The sequence below is a fragment of the Sebastes umbrosus genome, chromosome 7, assembly GCF_015220745.1.
Source record: "Sebastes umbrosus isolate fSebUmb1 chromosome 7, fSebUmb1.pri, whole genome shotgun sequence".
Taxonomy (NCBI): domain Eukaryota; kingdom Metazoa; phylum Chordata; class Actinopteri; order Perciformes; family Sebastidae; genus Sebastes; species Sebastes umbrosus.
Window position 1 is genome coordinate 13,273,570 of NC_051275.1, and position 19,771 is coordinate 13,293,340.

Genomic DNA, 19,771 nt, shown 5'->3' on the forward strand with positions numbered 1-19,771 from the left:
GCTGTGATTGGGACTCAGATTTGGTGTTTTGGGGCGCCCACTCTACCAGGTGAGCTACCAGGGCGCCGAGGCAGTGGTGGACTCAGGCTGTCTGAGGGACAGGGGTGAAAAACATTAAAGGGGCACCAGCTGCATGCAGTGGAGTACTTGTGTGTGTACGTGTGTATATGTACAGTATATACCTAATTTGTTGTTGTTGGCGATGGTTGCAGTGTGCAAAGTATGGGTACGAGTAGTGATGTCTTCTGTGATTGGGTTGTTTTTTTTAATGAAATGCCTTGTGAATGTGCTACAAACCAATTTCCCCATGGGGACAAATAAAGTATCTATCTATCTATCTATCTATCTATCTATCTATCTAAATATTATCAACAAATAGCAGCAGTAGCCCATATAGAGTAATTACAATTAGTTACACATTTTCCAACTTTAGTATTTCTGCACATCATACACGTCATATTGCTACTTTTACTCTAGTAAATGATGTGAGCACTTCCTAAACCACTGCATTTTGGGAACACAAGATTATAACTCGTAGGTCTGCTTGTTAAAAACATTAGCTAAGTTTAGCATAATGACTGGAAACAGGGTGAAAGGTAACCTGGTTTACTAGCTTACTAATTAACACCCGGTTTGTTTAACCCCTTAAAAAAAACATAAGAAGCAACAGATTGTAGTAACTTCCACAAATCTCAGCTGGTTGCCTACAGCTAGCAACCTCAGTGACGATGTGCAGATTTTTTTCTGGGAAACTGTGATTTGTCACTGTTTTGTGACAAATTGCAGACCAAACTATTAACTGATAAATCAAAAACTGACAAATTGTTTGATAATGACAATAAATAATCGTGAGTTGCAGCCCAAACTCACTTTTAGTAATAACTTAATTGTTTTACTTAAAACATACATTATAATGGCTGGTGAAAAATACAAAACAATTAAACTTTATTTTATTTTTTTTAAATAATCTGCAGATAATGTAGCGTTTATGAGACTATAGGCCTCTTTATAAAGGTTTGTGTGTTTGACCGGGGTGGATTAACGGCACTCCTCAGGTGTATGCAGATGGCTGCTCATTTGTTTGTTTCCCAGTCTGCCAGGGGGAATCTGAACAAAAGCACAAAGGTCATTCTGACAGACTTCATCCTCTTCCAACTTATTTGTTTTCCTTGTTCTGGCTCCGCCGCCACACAATTCATTCCTTAACGTTTGGGTGGAGACGGGGTCAAAAATATTAATCATTGAACAACATGAGTGCATTTAAACACGGCCTTTGATCTGACTTGAACACTTTTTGTTTCGAAATGCATTTGTCACATTTAAGACGGAATTCAAAGTGAATTTTGAGGAGGAAAAAAACTGAATACAACACCTGGTACTTTAAGTCATGGGCTGCTGCTGCTGGTGTGTCCTAGAATTAAAAAACAAAAAAAGCTTGACCTGATTAAGCTGCCACCTATCCCCCACCCACAATATATTCTGCCCAACACCTACACCCTGTGTCCAGCATGTGAATTACACCTCCTTCAAGCAAACAAAACCACAAGAAAAATAAAAAACCTCTTTTGATTTTTTTATTATATCAAAATACAAAAATTTGAGAGGAAAATTTCGTATGGGACTAAGCATTTGAAATGATATGGTGACATGAATACAACACTGCTTTCATATTCTCATAGACATGCCATATACAGAGCATAGATCATGTGCTAGGCCCATGTCTACGTCACGGTGAGCCAACAGGAGTGAGCCTGTGCGTTTATCCACCTATAAAGGCTTTCGATGGCGACTGTCTGTCACTATACATCCAGGCCAGTTGGTTACAGGCCAACAGGATTGTTTTTACATCATAGTCCGTTCAGGTTTCTGTTTACTCAATAAAGAAAAAAAGATCCATGGCAGTTGAACATGAAGAGTGAGTAAGACATGATCTCAGACGATATACAGAATTCACTGGACAGCAGTGGCAAAAAACGAGAGAAAGAAAGTAATACAAATATTATACATAAGGCTTTGGTACAGCACCATACAGTATGAGTTAATTGCTCACAAAAGAGTTAAGTGAAGCGTAATACCTGATGTGGTGACAGAACAGAATGACAAGTCTAAAAAACTGACAGAAAAAAAAGAGAAACATCAGGTTATCGTTTAAAAAAAACATGTTTTTTGCTTTGAAATATTTACATATGAACATTGTTGAACTTAATGGAGACAAATTATGTACAAAAAAACAATAAACAACATATAATACAGAATGTAAACATGTGATGTACAGCACAGAGTTCAGTGGATGAAAATGAAATGTAGTAAATTTTCTTCCTTTTTAAGCACTACTTGGTTTGCTTGAGTATGAGCATTAGCTAAAACAGTCGACGATGTAGTGCTTTATTGTAGCCTACGGTAATAATAATACATTCTAGTTTCTCAGTGCTGGTACACATGAAAAAACAGAGAATATAGAAAATACTACATATTTCTATTTTTCCGTCCATTAACAACCAGCTCTGATGTCCATGAATGATTGCTAAATAGGCGTTTTTTTGTTTTTTTTGTATTGTCTCTACATGCAAGATTAATACAATAAAAAATCAAATCGGTTCTAAGTATTGTCCTACCAGCACCTAGTGATGCACTAAAAGCTGTAAGCAAAAAAAATATAAAAATGAAATAAAAATTGAGCTAACAGTACGTCCAAAGCAGCCCTCTTAAACGCTGTACATGTTTCTGTTTGAATATGCAAAAAAGAGCCCGGAAGACGACATCCATTCGTTTAAACCCACGGAGAGGCTTTCAAAATACCTTTTCTACCAGGAGCAATAAATACAAATGTGGTCTGATGACGACTCTTGGCCATACTGTACAGTACTAGTAGGAATTCTGACGTCAAAAAAGGTGGCGAGATGACGCGAGACGGTTACGCCCCCCTGCAAATAGTGTGCTTGGAAAAACAGTGCTGTTAACCAAAGATGGTATACAGGAAGTGTGTAGAAAAGATCCCCTCGTGACCTGACGACGCTCTCGGATTGCCTCCCACGTGTCCTGTGGTTGTTAACTAATCTAAAATCAGGTTATGTTTCTCCTTTTTAGGCTGGGTTAATATTCTCAATATCATCACAAGTATACTTTAGAGAGAGGGTACCTTGGAAGCACAGACAGACGTTGCAAACACACTATAGAAAACAGGTCATCTTGAGTTCATTTGAATGTCACACTATTATTTGAGGTTATACTACTATTTTTTTTTTCCCAGTATTGTCTATCACACCATGATACTGTTATGATATTATCTACCGGAGCTAGTTTAGTTGCTCAAAACACACAGGGCCGAAAGAGTCGCTTGTGGAAACAGAAAAAGAAAAAGACCTCTATTCTACAGCACCACAAAGTTAAACATAGCACCAAGTCGTAATGTTCAAAAGCAACTACGCCCTAACACACTTTTTCTTTATCAAACTAATGTAAACACAATTTCCTCCACAGCACAGCAGTATCGTACATGACTATAGCATGTTCTGTGTGACTCTTAGAAAAAAGTTTCCTTCAGTTTATTTGCTTTGGACACCCTGAAGGCGAAAATATCTGGAGTGAAATCTACATGTGTGCTCATGGACGGGCAAAATACAGTATGTTTCCAGGAATATTATTATTATTATTATTATAGAGGGTGACACACTTCTGCTTCTAAAGCTTTTCCCAATGGGCATTCACGTACTATACATCAGAGAAAATACTACTTGTGCAGCCAGCGGGCTATGGCGATAATACATCGTACGGTACTAACATTAAGGTTTCTCTTTTTCTTCTCGGATAAAATAACGTCTGCTAAAGTATGACAAATGAGGCACCTTAAAAATGTTTTAGAAACATTATCCACTTAAAGCCGTACTGTAAGCAAATACTTTGATATATAATCTAATTTCATTGGGATCCATTCCCGTCTTTTCATACAGTACATCCTCATCCTTCCTGTAAAACATGGTTTGATTTATCTTTACAAATACAATACATACCATGTACAGTACATAACAAATATAGATTTTTTCTTCTTTTTTTATATCTTACATGAAACCAATTTGTTAAATATGCACTTTCACTTTTTCAGGCAATCATCATTCTCTCACTTGTCAAAAAGAGATTTCATTAAGCAGACATTGAGTCGATTCGTGTGGATATTTTTGCCGGAAAACCTCGGATTTGTTTGTAGCAGATGAATATATCTGATATGTCTTTCAGTGATTGAACTATAGCAGTAAAAGGACATTTTCGTAGCCGTCAGAAGAAAGGGACCTTGGCTCGGGGGGCCCGTTAGTTATTACCGCGTACAGAGAAGTTTAACAATTTGGTGTGCCAACTGGTCATCGCTGCACTATAAACAACGTAATGGGTCATTCAATGTACTGTGACATCGGGACATTCATTTCCTGTACAGCAAAACATACATTCATTATCGGTTAGTGTCGAAAAAATTAACAAACAATACAGAGAAGTAGCTAGCAAGTAATATACAGTTAAAGATAAACAGTCAGGGTGGCCGTTGTTTGAATATTTCCCCCATTGCTTGTTAACGGCTTTATGAAGCAATCACATTCTCCTCTAACAGCTGCTGTTAAACATTAACATCCTACTGGGTTGTTCTTTTTCGCATGAAAACTCACGCTTCTGTACTTTTCCACTGAAGTTCTATTTATTGGATTTATTTTTTTTTAATCTTCTTTTTTTTGTATTTCTATGGGTATTCTGTCCTATTACTTGGATATACACAGTCAAAGCAGGTACCCATTTAAAGTATAAATGTAAAAACAAAACAACAAAAAAAAACAGTTTCTGTAGCATTTTCTCTCATGTGTCCTTGGCAGAGAAAGTAAAAACACACATAATATTGGAGTCCCCCCCACCCAGAAGAGACGAATATGAGAAGGCGAAGGAAAAAGGCAGTTTATGTTAGAAAAAACAAGAGAGAAAAAGGCAAAAAAAGGCACCTCGAGACGTGCCACGCTTCACAAATGATTCCTTAATAATGAAATACATACTACAGTACACTTCACAATTCATCACCCTGTTCCTCTAAACCCTACGAGTCCAACCTCTTGTTGAGCGAAATTATTTTGAGAGCTTTATCTTAATGCGGTGCTATAATAATGAACACACTGAGCCATCGAGCACTACGATTAAGACACTCCTCTAATGGTTGGCGTTAAATGAAAATAAAACACACGATGCCAGCTATTACCGATAGTAAAAAGCCTGTAAATTAGATAAAGTCAGGCCGTATTGTCCGTTTGAATGAGAGCGGAGTGTGATATAAACCTTTTTGTCCATACGTTTTCATATGTAAAAAGGTCAAGTACGTACAGTATACCACAAGAATTACAGCAACTCTGCGTTTACTCTGAGGTATATTTGGTGGTAAGAACCCTGTGTTTAAATACTGACACTATTTGTATTGTAGGAAAGGTAGACTCAATGTCCGTGTCCGAAGACGCACCAGGCTTCACAGTACACTGTTATCACTGAAAAACCTAAAGATATGGACCCCTCAATGACCAGTGAGTGAAAAATCTTCAACGTGTTGCGACATACTCGACCAACACATTTTTATTACTTCAGGAGGAAGCTTAATTCCCTTGTTTTTACTATTTATATACATTATATATTTTTCAGAGCATTTTCAAGTGAAATTCCTCGGAGACAAGTAGTGGTGATAACTCAGAAAAGCCATTGTTCTTGTCTTCAAATGAGATTTTGCCAACCCCCGGAGTATTCAGCTGGATGTTTCCCGCTCACCGATGAGCTTTTTAGAGATTATAAGAAATGTATTAGCTAGAGAGCAGGGAGGAGCTGAGGTGGGGAGGTCAGTCTAGTCGAGTCCGATGGCTTGGTGGGCACACGGGTCAGCGTAGAGTCCCATAATTTGGGCCCTCGGAGTCTGCACTGGCCAGTATGCCTGTCTGGTCCTCCTCAGACTGCCTGCGGCGCAGGAAGGAGGTCAAATAGAGATAGGGGTTCTTCTTGTTCTGCCTTTTCCTCTTTCTGTGGAGATCCTCGCCCTCTTGGGGTGTCTGAGATTGCTGCTGGGTCTGAGAGGGACACGCACCTGGAAGGGGAAAAGCACAGGAGGGGTAACACACCACCCACAGATTTTGAGATTTACTGTTTCTCTAACCGTCATACGAACCTGTTCTCCTTCCGGAGGTTGTGTTGTTATTGTTGTTGGCGGCCTCTCCCTTGGCTTTAGTAATACAGTGGTGTAGCAGTGCTGGTAAGCTCTCAGACCCGGCAGGATCACTAGACGCACCTAGAGGTTCCCTAGGAAGAAGAGAGACAGCACAGCATACGTTGCTCTGCGTTAATCCAACTGTCACGTTCGGTCCCGCCTCAGATGTGAAAAGACAGAATGACACTTTGCATTTATTTCCAGTATCATATGATTTGATGAGCTCTTGTGCTTCTACTGAGAGCCCTTTCACTAAGATGATGAAATTCCACTTTCTATCTGCGATGATGGATGATAAAAGTTAGACTCAAAGAAAGAAAGAAAAGTGAGAGAAAGAAAGAATAGTTGACTTAAGGTGGATTTGGTGAATTTATTGGCTGTTAAGTTTCTTCTCAAACAATCATTACATTAAAGACCCAGTCCAGGATTTATAGGAATGATGCTGACTTCACATTATTCTTAAAGGGTAAAGTGTTAGTGAAACAAAACGTTCTCTAATTTAGGTCCCATGATTGTATTTTTAAAATCAGGGGGATTTTGTAGTCGTAGTGTTAAAGTGTTAAAAATGGAAACAAACACATTTCAGGTTTAAACAATGACTTTGCTCACTCAGGTTTGGGTCTTTAAATAGTGACTGCTTCAGAAATGCGGGCAATATTTGTCTCTTTGCTGTATAAAACTCATGAAATGAAAATAATTTCTGGTACTTCCCGTAACAAGGAAGTCTTATCTTCCAATACCACTATTTTTAGTTTACAGTAGATGCATGGACGTTTCTCTGAGAGTTTCAGGCCATTAGATAGGTGTTATCGGTCGCTATAGGCACCATAGATGTGGGTCAGCAGGGGCCTACTACGCCTACTACCTTGTAAAATGAAAGCGAGACTTAAAAGCCACACGTTCTAACACTGAATGAAACAAAAACAAAACAAACAAAAACGCTTATTTAGGTTTAGGCAACAAAGCTACAACTTTTTTAGCTTTAGGCAACAAAAACACTTAAACAAGTAAAGTTTAGGGAAAACATAATGTTTTGACTTAAAATAACTACGATAAAAAAGTGAAAGCGAAACTTTACACTTGTGAACACAAAGACAACTCCCCGGTTGTTTCACATGGCAGGTGAACCCCGGCCTCCTGGGTAAAAGCCCTGTAGCTACTGACTTTTTTTTTGCCCAGTAACTTTATTGTCCTGTTCGTGTCAGTCAATAATAAACAGTAGGCAATTTGTACCAATTTGATCTTAACAAAGCTAGCTAGCTTGCTAACTTAACAAAGCTAGCTTCTAGCAAGCAAGTCAACATCCCGTGATGCTACTAATGTAATGATGCTGGTAGCGAAATGTTCTCTACTTTTAGCTACATAGCACGATTTTAAAGGAAGGAACTGCCTCAGATGCTGGAGACAAATCTCCGGTATGGTTGCCGTAGGCAACTATATAGAAATTCACATATCCAAATATGTGTGCTTGAACTGCCACCATGAACATCCGCATGTCCTCACAGAGCCTACATAAGATAACTATTGACCGAGCTCATCTTGGTTTACTGTTGTCTGCTGTCTTATTTTGTGTGTCTTTACGATGAAGTACGTACGGTAGGCTTACAGCCAGAACAGCTGTGCATTGAGAAATTAGAGAATAATAAGCGGCTGCAATCAGACCCGTCTCAAAAACCCTGTGTTTTGTGTCCCATCCATCCTCAACGACCTCCACCCCATATGGAGTTTCTCATTGTCTATACTAAACCGTCTGACTTCTGCTTCTACTCCTGTCATAGTTACTACGGTCGCTAGGGGTCGCTGTTGTGTTCTTTTATACCTTTTTGCAGAGATCAACCATGTGAGAAGATGATAAAACCTACTAGAGGGTGTAGTAGGCCCCTACTGACCCACATCTATGAGGCTTATAGCGACCAATAACACCTATTTACTGTTTGTTAATATAAAGTGTGTGATTTAAAAGAGAAAACAGCTCTTTTTGAACCCTGAAGAACTATTTTCATTTCATGAGTGATACATGCTAAGTTTAATGAAAAATAATCAATGTATAAATCACAACAATCTAAAGCAGCTTCACTGTCATAGTATGCAGTTTTACCTCATACCGAATACTCTGGTTTTGTTGTCATTCTCTCATAGAAAGATGCAATAAAATGAAACTGAATTAACCTCACAAACTCTTTAACATTTTAGTTTCATGAGGCTCACTGTTGGCTCAATGTCTTTGCCTTTCAAAGAACTGAATGCAAACAGCGTCACAACCTGATTTAACGTTTCATTAAGTCAGGTTGTTGTGCCAAACATTGTATTGTTTCAAAAGGCACAGGAACACAAAGCTTTACAGATGCTTGTCCATCATTTTGTCACTGTGGAGAGAGAGATTGAGAGGCGTTAGCAGAGAGGGGGAGACAAAAATGTGAGAAACAGTCCTGGACAGATAAGAGAACATTTCCATTATCACATAAACTGTGTGCACAGTGTGTTAAATATAGTACAAATCCATAGACATGAACACTGTACAGCACACTTTCATAAACATGAACACTGCGTACAGAGGCTTCACCATGCTGACGGGAGGAGATGGCAGGAAGAGGAAATGGCCGTTAAGAGAACAAGTCACATGACAGGAAGAGGAAATGGCCATTAAAAAACAGTCACATGACAGAAAAAACGAAAGCACTTAGGACAACAAATGTGACAAAGAATTTAGTTTGAGGATTGTTGTTATTTGTTTGGTCGTAGAGAGAAGTTTAGAGAATGCATGCATGGCATTTTGCACATGGAACAAAACTTTAAAGGGGAATACTCCAGTCTATCATTCATGTGCGTCCTCTATTGATTCAAGGCTTTTTTTTTTTTTTTTTTGGTGCAGGGAAACATGTCTGTATTCAAAAAGACAAATCCAAAGACAAAAATGCTTCTCCGCAGTCCAAAACGGCTCCTCGTGCTTGCTCACAAGCCTAATTACTGCGGCCTACTAGGCCACAGCAGGCTTACTGTGCCTGGGAAAAGTGTGTATTGACAAATGTGTCCTGCAGTCATTATTACCATTAGTTGTACTTCACTTGAATCCAGCACAGAGGCACAACCCAAAGCGATTCCCCTTTAAAGGAGAGAGTGATTAGAGCCCTCCCCCTGCTGACCCCTCCCCTCTCAGACATGGGTCCGACCCTTACCTATTGCGGCGGAGGGGACCGGGTCACAACGCTGCCCAGATAGCTGAGATCAATCAAAAACAAATCACGTAAGACCCTTACCCTCTATAAAAGCAGCAGCCCTATAAGCTCCCTTCCCTTTAAAGGCCAGTGATCAGTGCAGGAGCGAGTCTCTGCTTCGTGGCTTTAGCTTTTCTAGGGGTGTGAGGTGGGTGTGAGGGGGCGCAGGAATAAGTGTGCAGTAAAGAAATAACTGTGGGGCATAAAAGTATATGAGTCTCAGCTATGGTTTTATGTAGGTGTCAAAGCAAGAAACCTCCTGCGTAATGTCTGACTGTCAATCTGTGTACGGGGGCACTGATCTATCAGATTATTGGGGCAAATAATCCCTTCTAGTGAGATTAGATTATTGAATTCCTTCATAAAAAACTGGCTGTTTTTAATCCTTATACAGTAGATACCAATTTCTAATAAGACACCCTTTATAAAGGCTTTATTGATGGTTAATAAATCACTTACTAATGCTGTTATAAACCATAATATCTACTCTTGGGTTGCCAGGTTGTGAATTTGTCTTTTTAGCTCTTGATTTCATAAAATTGATCTCTGATCTTCTGAAAAAAGGTTCTGCAGAGTATTTGGACCAAAATATACTCAATCAACAATTTACAGTGGAGTAAAGTAACTAATTACATTTACTCAAGTTCTGTATTTAAGTACAATTCTGAGGTATTTGTACTTCAATTGAGTATTTTAATTTCTGCTGCTTTATCCTTCTACTCCAATAAAATTCAGAAGCAAATATTGTATTTATTACTCCTATGATTGAGATTATTTACATTAAACATAATCAACAAATAAATGATGATGTATTATTATAGGTTAAGATGTAAGACTTTATTGAACTCCGCGGGTTAATTCACAAGCTACCCTGCAGCATAAGTACTTCAAATAAGCCCCACCAGTAATGAACAAATAACTACACAAATAATTAGAATCCAATAATATACATTATTTGGAGTATTTGTATTTTTGGTACTTTAAGTATATTGTGATCCTAATGCTAATACTTTTGTACTGGTACTTTTACCTTTTTTTGAGTATTTCTACACTGTGTTATTGCCACTTTACTTAAGTAAAAGATCTTCCTCCATCAGTATTCTGTTAATATTTATATTGCTTTGTTAAATGTTCTTTTTTTATGGGCTATTAAAAATAAAATAATCAAACCAATATAAATGATTTATTAACGCTTATAAATACTGTACAGACAACTTATAAACTTGTTCTGTTTGCTTCTTAAAATTAAGAAACTCTTTATTAATGATTTGTTAAAATTTCTTTCTGATGGTTTCTCACCCTTAGATAATGACTGTTAAAACCTTTATTAATGACTTAACAGCTATAGAGATTTTACAACATAGCAACCCAAAAGTTGTTTTTATTAATGGGTTATAACTTTTCTGTAACAAATTAGTAAACAGTTTATTAACCATGAATAAAGCCATTACTTGCAGCTTAATAAAGAGTGGATTTTCAGAAAGTGGTAACTTTTTCTTTGTATGTAATAAAGTGTAATAAAAAGTATGTAAATGTTCATTAAATATACAGTTAATTGTTCAAGTTGAACATGAAAATAACTTATGATAGTGATTCACACGCTAAGTTTGATCTGATCAAATTTAATTTATATCAAGCTATGAAAAATACTTAAGTTCAAAGTTTCAATGTTCAAAATGGGGACAGAAAAAGATATCACAGTTTTATAAACAGTAAACGTTTTACGGGTTCCTGTAGCTTGTAGCTTAGTGTTTCATTTAAATGCTCCTATAGTCATTATTTTGACTTCAATTTGCATTGTGATGAATATTTTATGTTATCAAATATGAGCTATCAAATGATAAAAGACAATAATACATTATCTTAAAATCAAATTGAGCTTTCACATGCCATCAAGTTCAGGTAAATGTCATTTTGTATGAACTGATACAATGTGTGCTAAATGCAATTACATGCCTTCTGCATATTAAAGTACAATATGCATCTTAATTATGCCTAAATGGAAACATCAAAGTAAAAAACTGTGGATAAATACCGAGGAAATTTGGAATAGAGAGCAGACGAGGAGACAAGTCTCCCCTTTAAATAAATATGTGACTATTCTCTACTGGAGTGGATCACCTACCCTGAGGCCTGCTCTGAGGGCAGCATCTCCTCCTCTGTCCTTCTCTGGGATGGCCTCTGACCGAACACATCCCTGCCCTCCTGAGGGGGAGAGGGGGACTGGGAGGGGTAACTGGCTGCAGTGGAGGCATAGGACATGTGGGCGTGGTAACTGGGGCTGGGTTGCCTGGCGCCCTGGCTCTGAGTGGGAGAGGCCGACAGGGAGGACCTCCGGGAGAAACTGACCGTGGCCGAGGGCTGCAGGGTGATTTCGTGCATCTCCAGAGACCGAGAGGTGCGGAGGATGCTGGGGCGCGGAGGGGGCCGCACTAGAATATCTGGGGAACCCGGCTGGGTGCTAAGGGGGCTTTGGGAGAGCGGAGAGAGGCGGGAGGGCTGGAGTACTAGCGGGGGTAGGCTGGGGTCTGCCCGGCGCCCCGCCCTCGGGCTGAGCCAGGACTGAGGGCTACTACTGGGGGCTGTGCTTGGGCTCCCTGTGCGGGCTGCCGGGTCAGGGTAAGGCAACACTGGTACACCCACACCGTGGGCCGTGTGTCTGAGCTGGCCGAGACTCTGGGCCTGTTGCATAGCTAAACGCCTAACCGGAGGCCCCATGGACCGGTCTCTGCCTGGGGGAGCCATAGGGACCTCCAGCTGCAGGAGTCCAGGGCTTGTTGGATCCTTTAGGGAAGGGAGGTGCAGGCGACTGGGGGGGAGAGAGTGAGGAGGGTATGGGGGTGGATCAGGGAGGTCCTGGGGATGATGTAAGGGATGGTGAGGTGGGTATATGAACCGTGGACCCTCTAGACCCAGGAAGGGTAACTCATGAGGCTGCCAGCTTTCGGGAGAGCGAGGAGGGCTGTGTGTGTGAGACAGAGAATGGCCAGAGGCAGTGTACTGATGGTGCTCCATCTCGCCACTCTCCTCCGGGATGGAGGGGTAACCGAAGGGCCCCTCGGCAGTGCCTGGGGGGGAGGACAGAGCAGAGCTACGCGGGCTGATGTCAGGCATGTAGAATGGTGGTGGAATCCCTGATTCAATGCGGCTGCCTAGATACCCATAGAATGGGCCCTGGGGAAAGCCCCTGTAGCGGGAGGCCGGGGCCTGCCCTGAGGCGTGAAGTGCACTGCCCTCTGCAAAGCTCATACCTTCCATGGCTCTGTGTAGGCGGGGGCTGTAGTTGGGGGGCTGCGTTGACTCCAGGCTGGAGGACGTTGGGGAGAGCTGGGGCCGCAGCGTGGGCATGATGGGCGGCAGAGGCCCGGGGTCAAAATCATTCTCCTCGTCAGACTGCCGGAACTCGGGGTACATGTCAGACTCCTCTGCGAAGGGGAAACCGTGGATGCGGCGGGGCGGTGGGCTCTCCATGACGAAGCGTCCATCGGGGCCGCGGCTTATCAGCTCAATGGGCGTGGTGGCTTCCGCCTCATACTTGGACACACTGTATTTCTTGCTGGCTATGGCACGCTTGGTTTTCTTGTAGAAGGAGAGCTCTTTGTCTCGTTCTCGCTGAGGGCTGGGCAGCTTCCTGACGTACAGGCCCGGGCCCTGGGAACCATCTGAAGAAAGAGAGCGGGGCCGAGATGGAGGAGAGCTCTCTGGACTTATCTTCCCCGATGATAACCTGGTAAAAAAAAAAAATGCAGAAGGCATTAGTTTAACATCGATGAAAACCCCAAAGAGAAAGTGCGAAAAGTTTTTTTAAAAACAAAATCTCTGATGCTTTAAATTAAAAGGCATGATTGCGGTTTCATTCTTAAGCTAAACAGATGACACAATACAAAGCCAAAGCACTCTATCAAGGCAGCCATAATGAACCGCATTATGATAATGACCAGTTTATGGCGGCGGCAGCATCCTGATAGGACAGCAGCTAATGAGCCAAGCCGGAATGACGGGATGAGAGGAGAACCAAACGACGCAACCATGACAACCGCATCGCAGATCTATTGAATCTACATCTTCTTGAGCAGACGTGAGACCAATCTCCATATGCTGCACCAAATGGTGATGTGAGGAAAGCAGATGACATCTAACCAGGCCTCATTTGCCCACACCAGGAGCAGCATAGTCGACACTTTACTGGGTCAGTGAATGCATCAGGTAGACATACATTATAAAGAGTGCATATACACAGTACTGGACTGTACATGCAGCTAAGGCGATTTTAATCCCTGTATGGTGCGTGGAAAAGTCTGTACATGCAAATAGGCCAGCGATATGGGCTTCGCTACAACAAATAGTCATTGTCAGTTGATCATTTCTATGCAATGCATTAACCATGCAGCCAAGCCAGTGCAGTTCAGCACACTCTGTATTTTGGTGCAGGCCGGCACTCACAGGGGGCTGGCGGGCGGGGGCAAGAAACTGCTCCTGGCAGGCTCGTCCCAGCAGGGCTCTACCCCTGGCAAGGGGGTGAGAGGAGGCCTGCGATGGGAGACAAACGACATGGGCCTGGTTCATATCTGACTATGCCACTTGCAGGAAGGACTAAGTGTGAACTCCCTGACCTGCCTGGACCATTTAATTAAAAAAATAAACAAAAGTATCTGACGTTTTTTTTCTCCTAAAGTCTCAGGCAAACAAACATTTATTCTGGAGTGGGATTTACACAGATTATTGTCACAAATGAGCCTCTATTGGAGATTGAAATGCAGTCATACATGTACACGAGATTTACATACAGACAGACAAATACACACATGTAGCGGATACTGTACAGTAAATGTGCGGCTAAACCAAAAAGATAGCATTTATTAAACACTTAGGATCATGCAGAAAGCAGACAGCGTTAAGAATACAGATGGATCAAAAATCAATACACATACTGCAGCTTGGGCACTCTGGGTAATGTGCTTAAAATGCTGACTCGGCTGCTTTGAACTTTCTTTAAATCTGCCCGTGATCCGCTAGAGGCTGCTACTGTGTACATGTTCTTCCACACCCTTCAAATATAGCCCGGACATATAATCTAGGCTTATTCATTTTGGGACGTTTTAACAAATATACAATCTCTTGCCATCTTGTCCAAATGCACAGGAGAAAGCATGCTGTGTGTGATCATCAGCTCCACTAACAAGGCTCTAAAAAGGTTGTGTATTTCCAGTCGGCAGCTGCTTCAAAATAAATGTAAGTGTTTGTAGTTTTTACTGTTATTTATTGTTAAAATAAATGCCTTCTCACAGCATGCACGGGGAGAGATATTTAGTAAAAAGGTGCATTAGAAGATGCACAGTAGTAGCCGCCTCTGGCAGACTGCAGGAGCTCTGGCGTTTAGCTTTACTTACGGTGACTCAATGCTTTTCCTGAAGTGTGTCACCGACAAGGGAGGATCTGAGAGGAAAAAAACATTTAACGATTTAGCATTTTCTCTGTTGAACACCACGAGTAGAAGTCAGACACATGGGCGGATCCATAGGAGCAAGACACCCAGACTGAAATGACTGCCTTGTTTTTTCAGGGGGCCTTTTACATGTTTGTGTCACCCCAGTGGTCCCATGAGCCCAGTAGGCCCATGCAGTAATCCATCCATGGTCAAACATGTAATACTACATTTATTACATGTTAATTAATAGCTAGTTCACACAACATGACTTTAGCCGTGATTTTACGTTCCCTGGCAGTTTTTGGAGATCACCGTTAAAAGCCCCAGATTAGAGGCAAATCGGTGTTGGCTGGCTGCACGCACATCGGCGCTGGAGTGTTAGGTGTGAACTGCTCAAAGACACAAGTCGAGAAGCTCGCCGACGCTTGCCGATGCCTCGCAGATACATTCCATATATCTAGCATTCTAAATATCTGGACCTGTCGGGGACTCCAGCCACGAGCTACAGCCATTGAGAGCGCAAGACACGGGTTAATGGGAAATCTGGGGAAGGATGGGTCGCCTGTAACAATAGGAACTTACTGTATGTGCTGCATTTGCAACACGAAGTTGTTGTTGCGACTAGAAGAATAAATAAACCGATGGCAGGCTATTTTGTGAACACGTGCGAACAACAACATCAGCAATGTGTCCGGCGCATAATATCACGTCATTTCCCATGTATGTCTTGCATGCCTTTTCGTGACAAAACATAGTTTGGAGACCTCATCGAGGAGATCTCGTAGTGTGTGACCCCCTGTCGTTGGTCAGTCACGTAGTTTGAAAACCATAACTACTTCAAGACTCCCGATTACAAGACAGCAAGTTGTGTAGTGTGAACAGTACTGAGATCTGACCACTCCAAAAGTCTTGTAGTGTGAACTAGACATGAGTAGAGAGAGGGAGACCGACCTGGTTTACGCTTGAGTTTGCGACGGTGTTGCTTATTGACAAAGCAAGCTGCTAGAGTGCTGAACAGTACTGCCGCTGCCAGGAAACAGATAGTTGCCACAACGCCCGCCACCACCGGCCGCGCCAGCCCCTCATCAGGCAACTCCGCAGGTGGGAAGGGATCTGATGGGGCAGACGACAAGTGGGTGAAAGGGAGAGGTTAAAAACTCACAAAACTGTCCCTCACAAGGGTCAAGCATGTCTGTGTGTAGTTTGTAAAGAAACTGACCTGTGCTAGACACTCCCACTACGTTGCTGCTCTCACTGATCAGGTCATCCATGACGGCCATCACTCGGAACTCATACCAGGACTCCTGTAACAGAGACACAACAGACTCATCTCATGCACAGATTTTTGTGTAGAGCTTACAAGATCATGTTTAAAAATCACTTTGTGACTGTGTTTTAAAAACAGATCTATGTATAATAATGACACATATGACACATTTTCTATTTATTATAGTTTGCGTCATAATAAGAGAATTATGGTTTCCTATCCTATTTTAGTAATTTAATTATTACAAACTAACGTTTTGTCATTTTAAATATAAATTAGTTATTAAATTGCACTGAAATGCAAAAAGGCTGAAAATAAGAAATTAATTTTTGAGTACATTGATGTTAGTCCATTAAAACACATGGCATATGATACAAATGTGTACTGTATAGAAATGGATTAATCATTGAAAATAATATTGAAAAGGGGAGATTGTTAAATGGATTCTGTTCATTTACTTTTCAGTCAGTTCTTCCTGTGTTACACCTCCCACAGCCCCTGTTCCTGTGTCCACGTGTATGTATTTAACTGACCTGAACGAGGTCTCTGGCTATGAGCTCAGTCTCCGTGGACGGGATCAGGTCATCCAGAACTTCCCACCTCTCCCCGAGGCGGAACTCCATGATGTATCGGTCGATGGGCGAGGAGTGGTTGGCTGGAGGGAGCCATGTGAGGAGGACACCGTGCTGCGTGCGATTGGCTGTGAGGCACCGTGGTGGAGTAAGAAGCACCAGTGGTTCTGGGGTACCCAGAGGGGAGCCTGTTGACCAGAAATGATGAACATAAAAGTTAACAGGAAAGGAAACTATGTCGGACATGACCCAGATAAAAAATATAGTTGAATGTGTTAGTATATTTACATTTGCTAATTAGCACTAAACAAAAAGTACAGCTGAGAATGATGAGAATGTCATTTGTTTGGCAGTATTCATCATCATCATCATCATCATCATCATCATCATCAAAAAAAAAAGAAAAACATTTTGACCAGAGGATGGCGAAGTTAATGGATCACCAGAGTTATTCATCCTGGGGCATAAATGTCTGACTCTGTACCAAATATCGTGGCAATCATTCCAATAGTTATCAAGACATTTGACTTAAAGGTGCAGTGTGTTGGATCAGGCAGCATCTAGTGGTGAGGTTGCATATTGCAACCAACTGAAATTTCTCCCATGAGCCAAGCGTGTACGAGAACTACGGTGGTCGACACGAAAACGTGAAAACGTGAATGTCCCTCTCTAGAGCCAGTGTTTGGTTTGTCTGTTCTGGGCTACTGTAGAAACATGGCGTCTGGCTCTGTGAAGAGGACCCGCTCCCTATGTAGATATAAACGGCTCATTCTAAGGTAACAAAAACACAACAATTCTTATTTTCAGGTGATTATACACTAAAGAAAACATACTTATTAATATTATTCAATACCATTTCTGCCAATAGATCCCCCTAAATGTTACACACTGTTCCTTTAAAACCACAAATGTCAACATCAGGATAAGTGAAAACTTTGATCTGCTGGTGGCGCTTGAGGAAAAGCCATGGGATCACTGAAGTCAGTAGGATTCATTCTGTGGGAACCATAAATGTCGGTACAAAATCTGATGGTAATCCATCCAACAATTGTTGAGATATTTTCATCTGGACCAAAGTGGTGGACCGACTGACCAAAATTGCCATCCATAGAGCAATGCCGCTAGCATGGCTAAAAACTGACTAGAGTCAATGTCGGTTTTACAAACAGAGCTGAGTAACATGAATGATTTGGTTGCTCTTTTGTATCATATAAATGAAATATGCTGTACGCCTTGAGAGAGTTGAGTGGTTCAGCTCCCTGAATATACAAGTACTCCACCTAACCTCCAACTGAGTACTGCCAGAGATGTCTCTGAAGTGTCTCCCTCCACAATCCCACTGGTTAAATGAAGATTAAAAAAGCTTCATGTGTCTTGACTTTTGACTATTTACTTTTAGAATAAAAAGCTTTAAGACACAGTTTTCCTAATTACCAAACAAATACTGTAAAAACACTAAATGAATTGAATGCATAACCAAAATCTATCCTCCTTATTATACATGCTTAAAAAGAATGAAAATAATATCATATGACAGAATAAGGCATGTACAGGAAACATACTGCACAGTATAAACCAAACACTTTATTGTCTACTGCCATTCATGTATTGGCTGCTCTCCCGAGTGTGTGAACTAGGTCAGAACTTTGCAAGCCTCATTTAGCCTTTGTTGAATGAAGGTAAGCCTTCCAACACATCGTTAGTTGGCAAAGAATAGCAGAATTCAGGTTTACATTGTACATTATACTGTAGAACAAAGGCAGCATTGTGAGGAAGCTACTGTCATCAAGTCTTTGAGAAAAAAACTCTATTAGAGTTTTATAATTGAGTTGTTCACAGTTTAGGGTTTGATTGATAAATAGGTCACATCGATTCCCATATTCAAGGAAATGTGATACAACCGGACTTACCAGAGTTAGACTACATGGGTTTGTTTGATGTAAAGACATACTGTTTCTTTCTTAGAGGACTTTGGGTGTGCCTTCATTCAATACTTTCACTTCTTTGTCCTCTCCACTGTGTGGTGGAAAATCCAGCAATGCATTTTCACCTTTCATTCCTTTTCTCTTTTTTACTGAGCCATTGATTTTAAATACCATACACCTTTAATTCAGTTTCAGTTCAGGCGGCGGCACACAAAGACTGGATATTGGCAGCGTGCCCTTGAGGCATGAGTTGGATTACAACACACTAGATGTAAAAAAAAAAGAGATGTAAATCTGTTTCTTTTACATCTTTTATCTTTTATTCGGATCTCCATTAGCTGTGGCTGAAGCCCAGCTATTCTTAAAATAAAATTAAAAAAACATGCACTTCAAAACATGCAGCTACCTTCACTGACTGACATCTCACTAATACATCTTTCTCACGGCAAACATGTTGGCGTCTTGTCAAACACAGGTGGAACTAATAGCATTAATAACAATAATGACTCTGGTATTGTGCGTGCAGCCGTGCCATCGTTTCTGTCATTAGTTACACCTCTGACTTTGCTGCTATGACAATTCAAAATGTTTGCAGTGACAAGTATCTGTTGCATTACTCAGCTCATTAAAACATATCTACTATTTAAGGAATATCAGCCCGTCCCAGCTCTTTGCATGTGCTGGGTGCACACTTTTTAAAAAGTTCAGCACATTTTGAGGGTTTCCAGACTTTGTGTGCATCCACTCTTATCTTATGCAGCCTAAAATATACATATATGGCAGATTTTGGATAGTCATAGCATCATTAACATGATTTGATGGTCATGATGTTTCATGTTTGGGGGTTTCTTCTTTATAATCCTAACAGGAGAGCACAAATGGGTTTAACAAGGAGGCATAAAGTCCTTGATTTATGAACAGTTTTAATCACCAACTGTGTATTATTGAGGTGGATGGATTTAAAGCAGTGTGCAAACATACCACTTACTTTGAGTGGATGATTAAGTGAAAAATAATGTTACAGTATAAACATTCAAGGGCTTAGGTTTAGTCTACTTCCTCTTCCTCTGCATGCTTTTGTATCTTTTGTTGAAGTTACATTTAAATAAAAAATGTAATTGTGATGAAAATGGTTATCAGCTTGCCATAA

At 40.9% G+C, this 19,771-nt stretch overlaps 1 protein-coding gene across 5 annotated transcripts in view; it reads right to left on the reverse strand.

Annotated features, from left to right (window-relative positions):
* Positions 1-1,560: 1,560 nt before the first annotated feature.
* igsf9ba (immunoglobulin superfamily, member 9Ba) overlaps positions 1,561-19,771 on the reverse strand; it is a 79,333-nt gene continuing 61,122 nt past the window's right edge. The window contains exons 14-21 of one of the 5 annotated variants that reach the window (XM_037775999.1): positions 16,658-16,884; positions 16,077-16,161; positions 15,809-15,970; positions 14,820-14,865; positions 13,873-13,959; positions 11,555-13,156; positions 6,176-6,306; positions 1,561-6,094 (exon numbers count right to left, since the gene is read on the reverse strand). In XM_037775999.1, the coding sequence (XP_037631927.1) occupies positions 5,892-6,094; positions 6,176-6,306; positions 11,555-13,156; positions 13,873-13,959; positions 14,820-14,865; positions 15,809-15,970; positions 16,077-16,161; positions 16,658-16,884 (2,543 nt within the window). In that variant the 3' untranslated portion in view covers positions 1,561-5,891. Of the gene's footprint in view, positions 6,095-6,173; positions 8,581-9,040; positions 9,434-11,554; positions 13,157-13,872; positions 13,960-14,819; positions 14,866-15,808; positions 15,971-16,076; positions 16,162-16,657; positions 16,885-19,771 lie in introns of those variants that run through there. The other 4 variants (XM_037776003.1, XM_037776002.1, XM_037776000.1 and 1 more) reach the window with 4 other exon arrangements.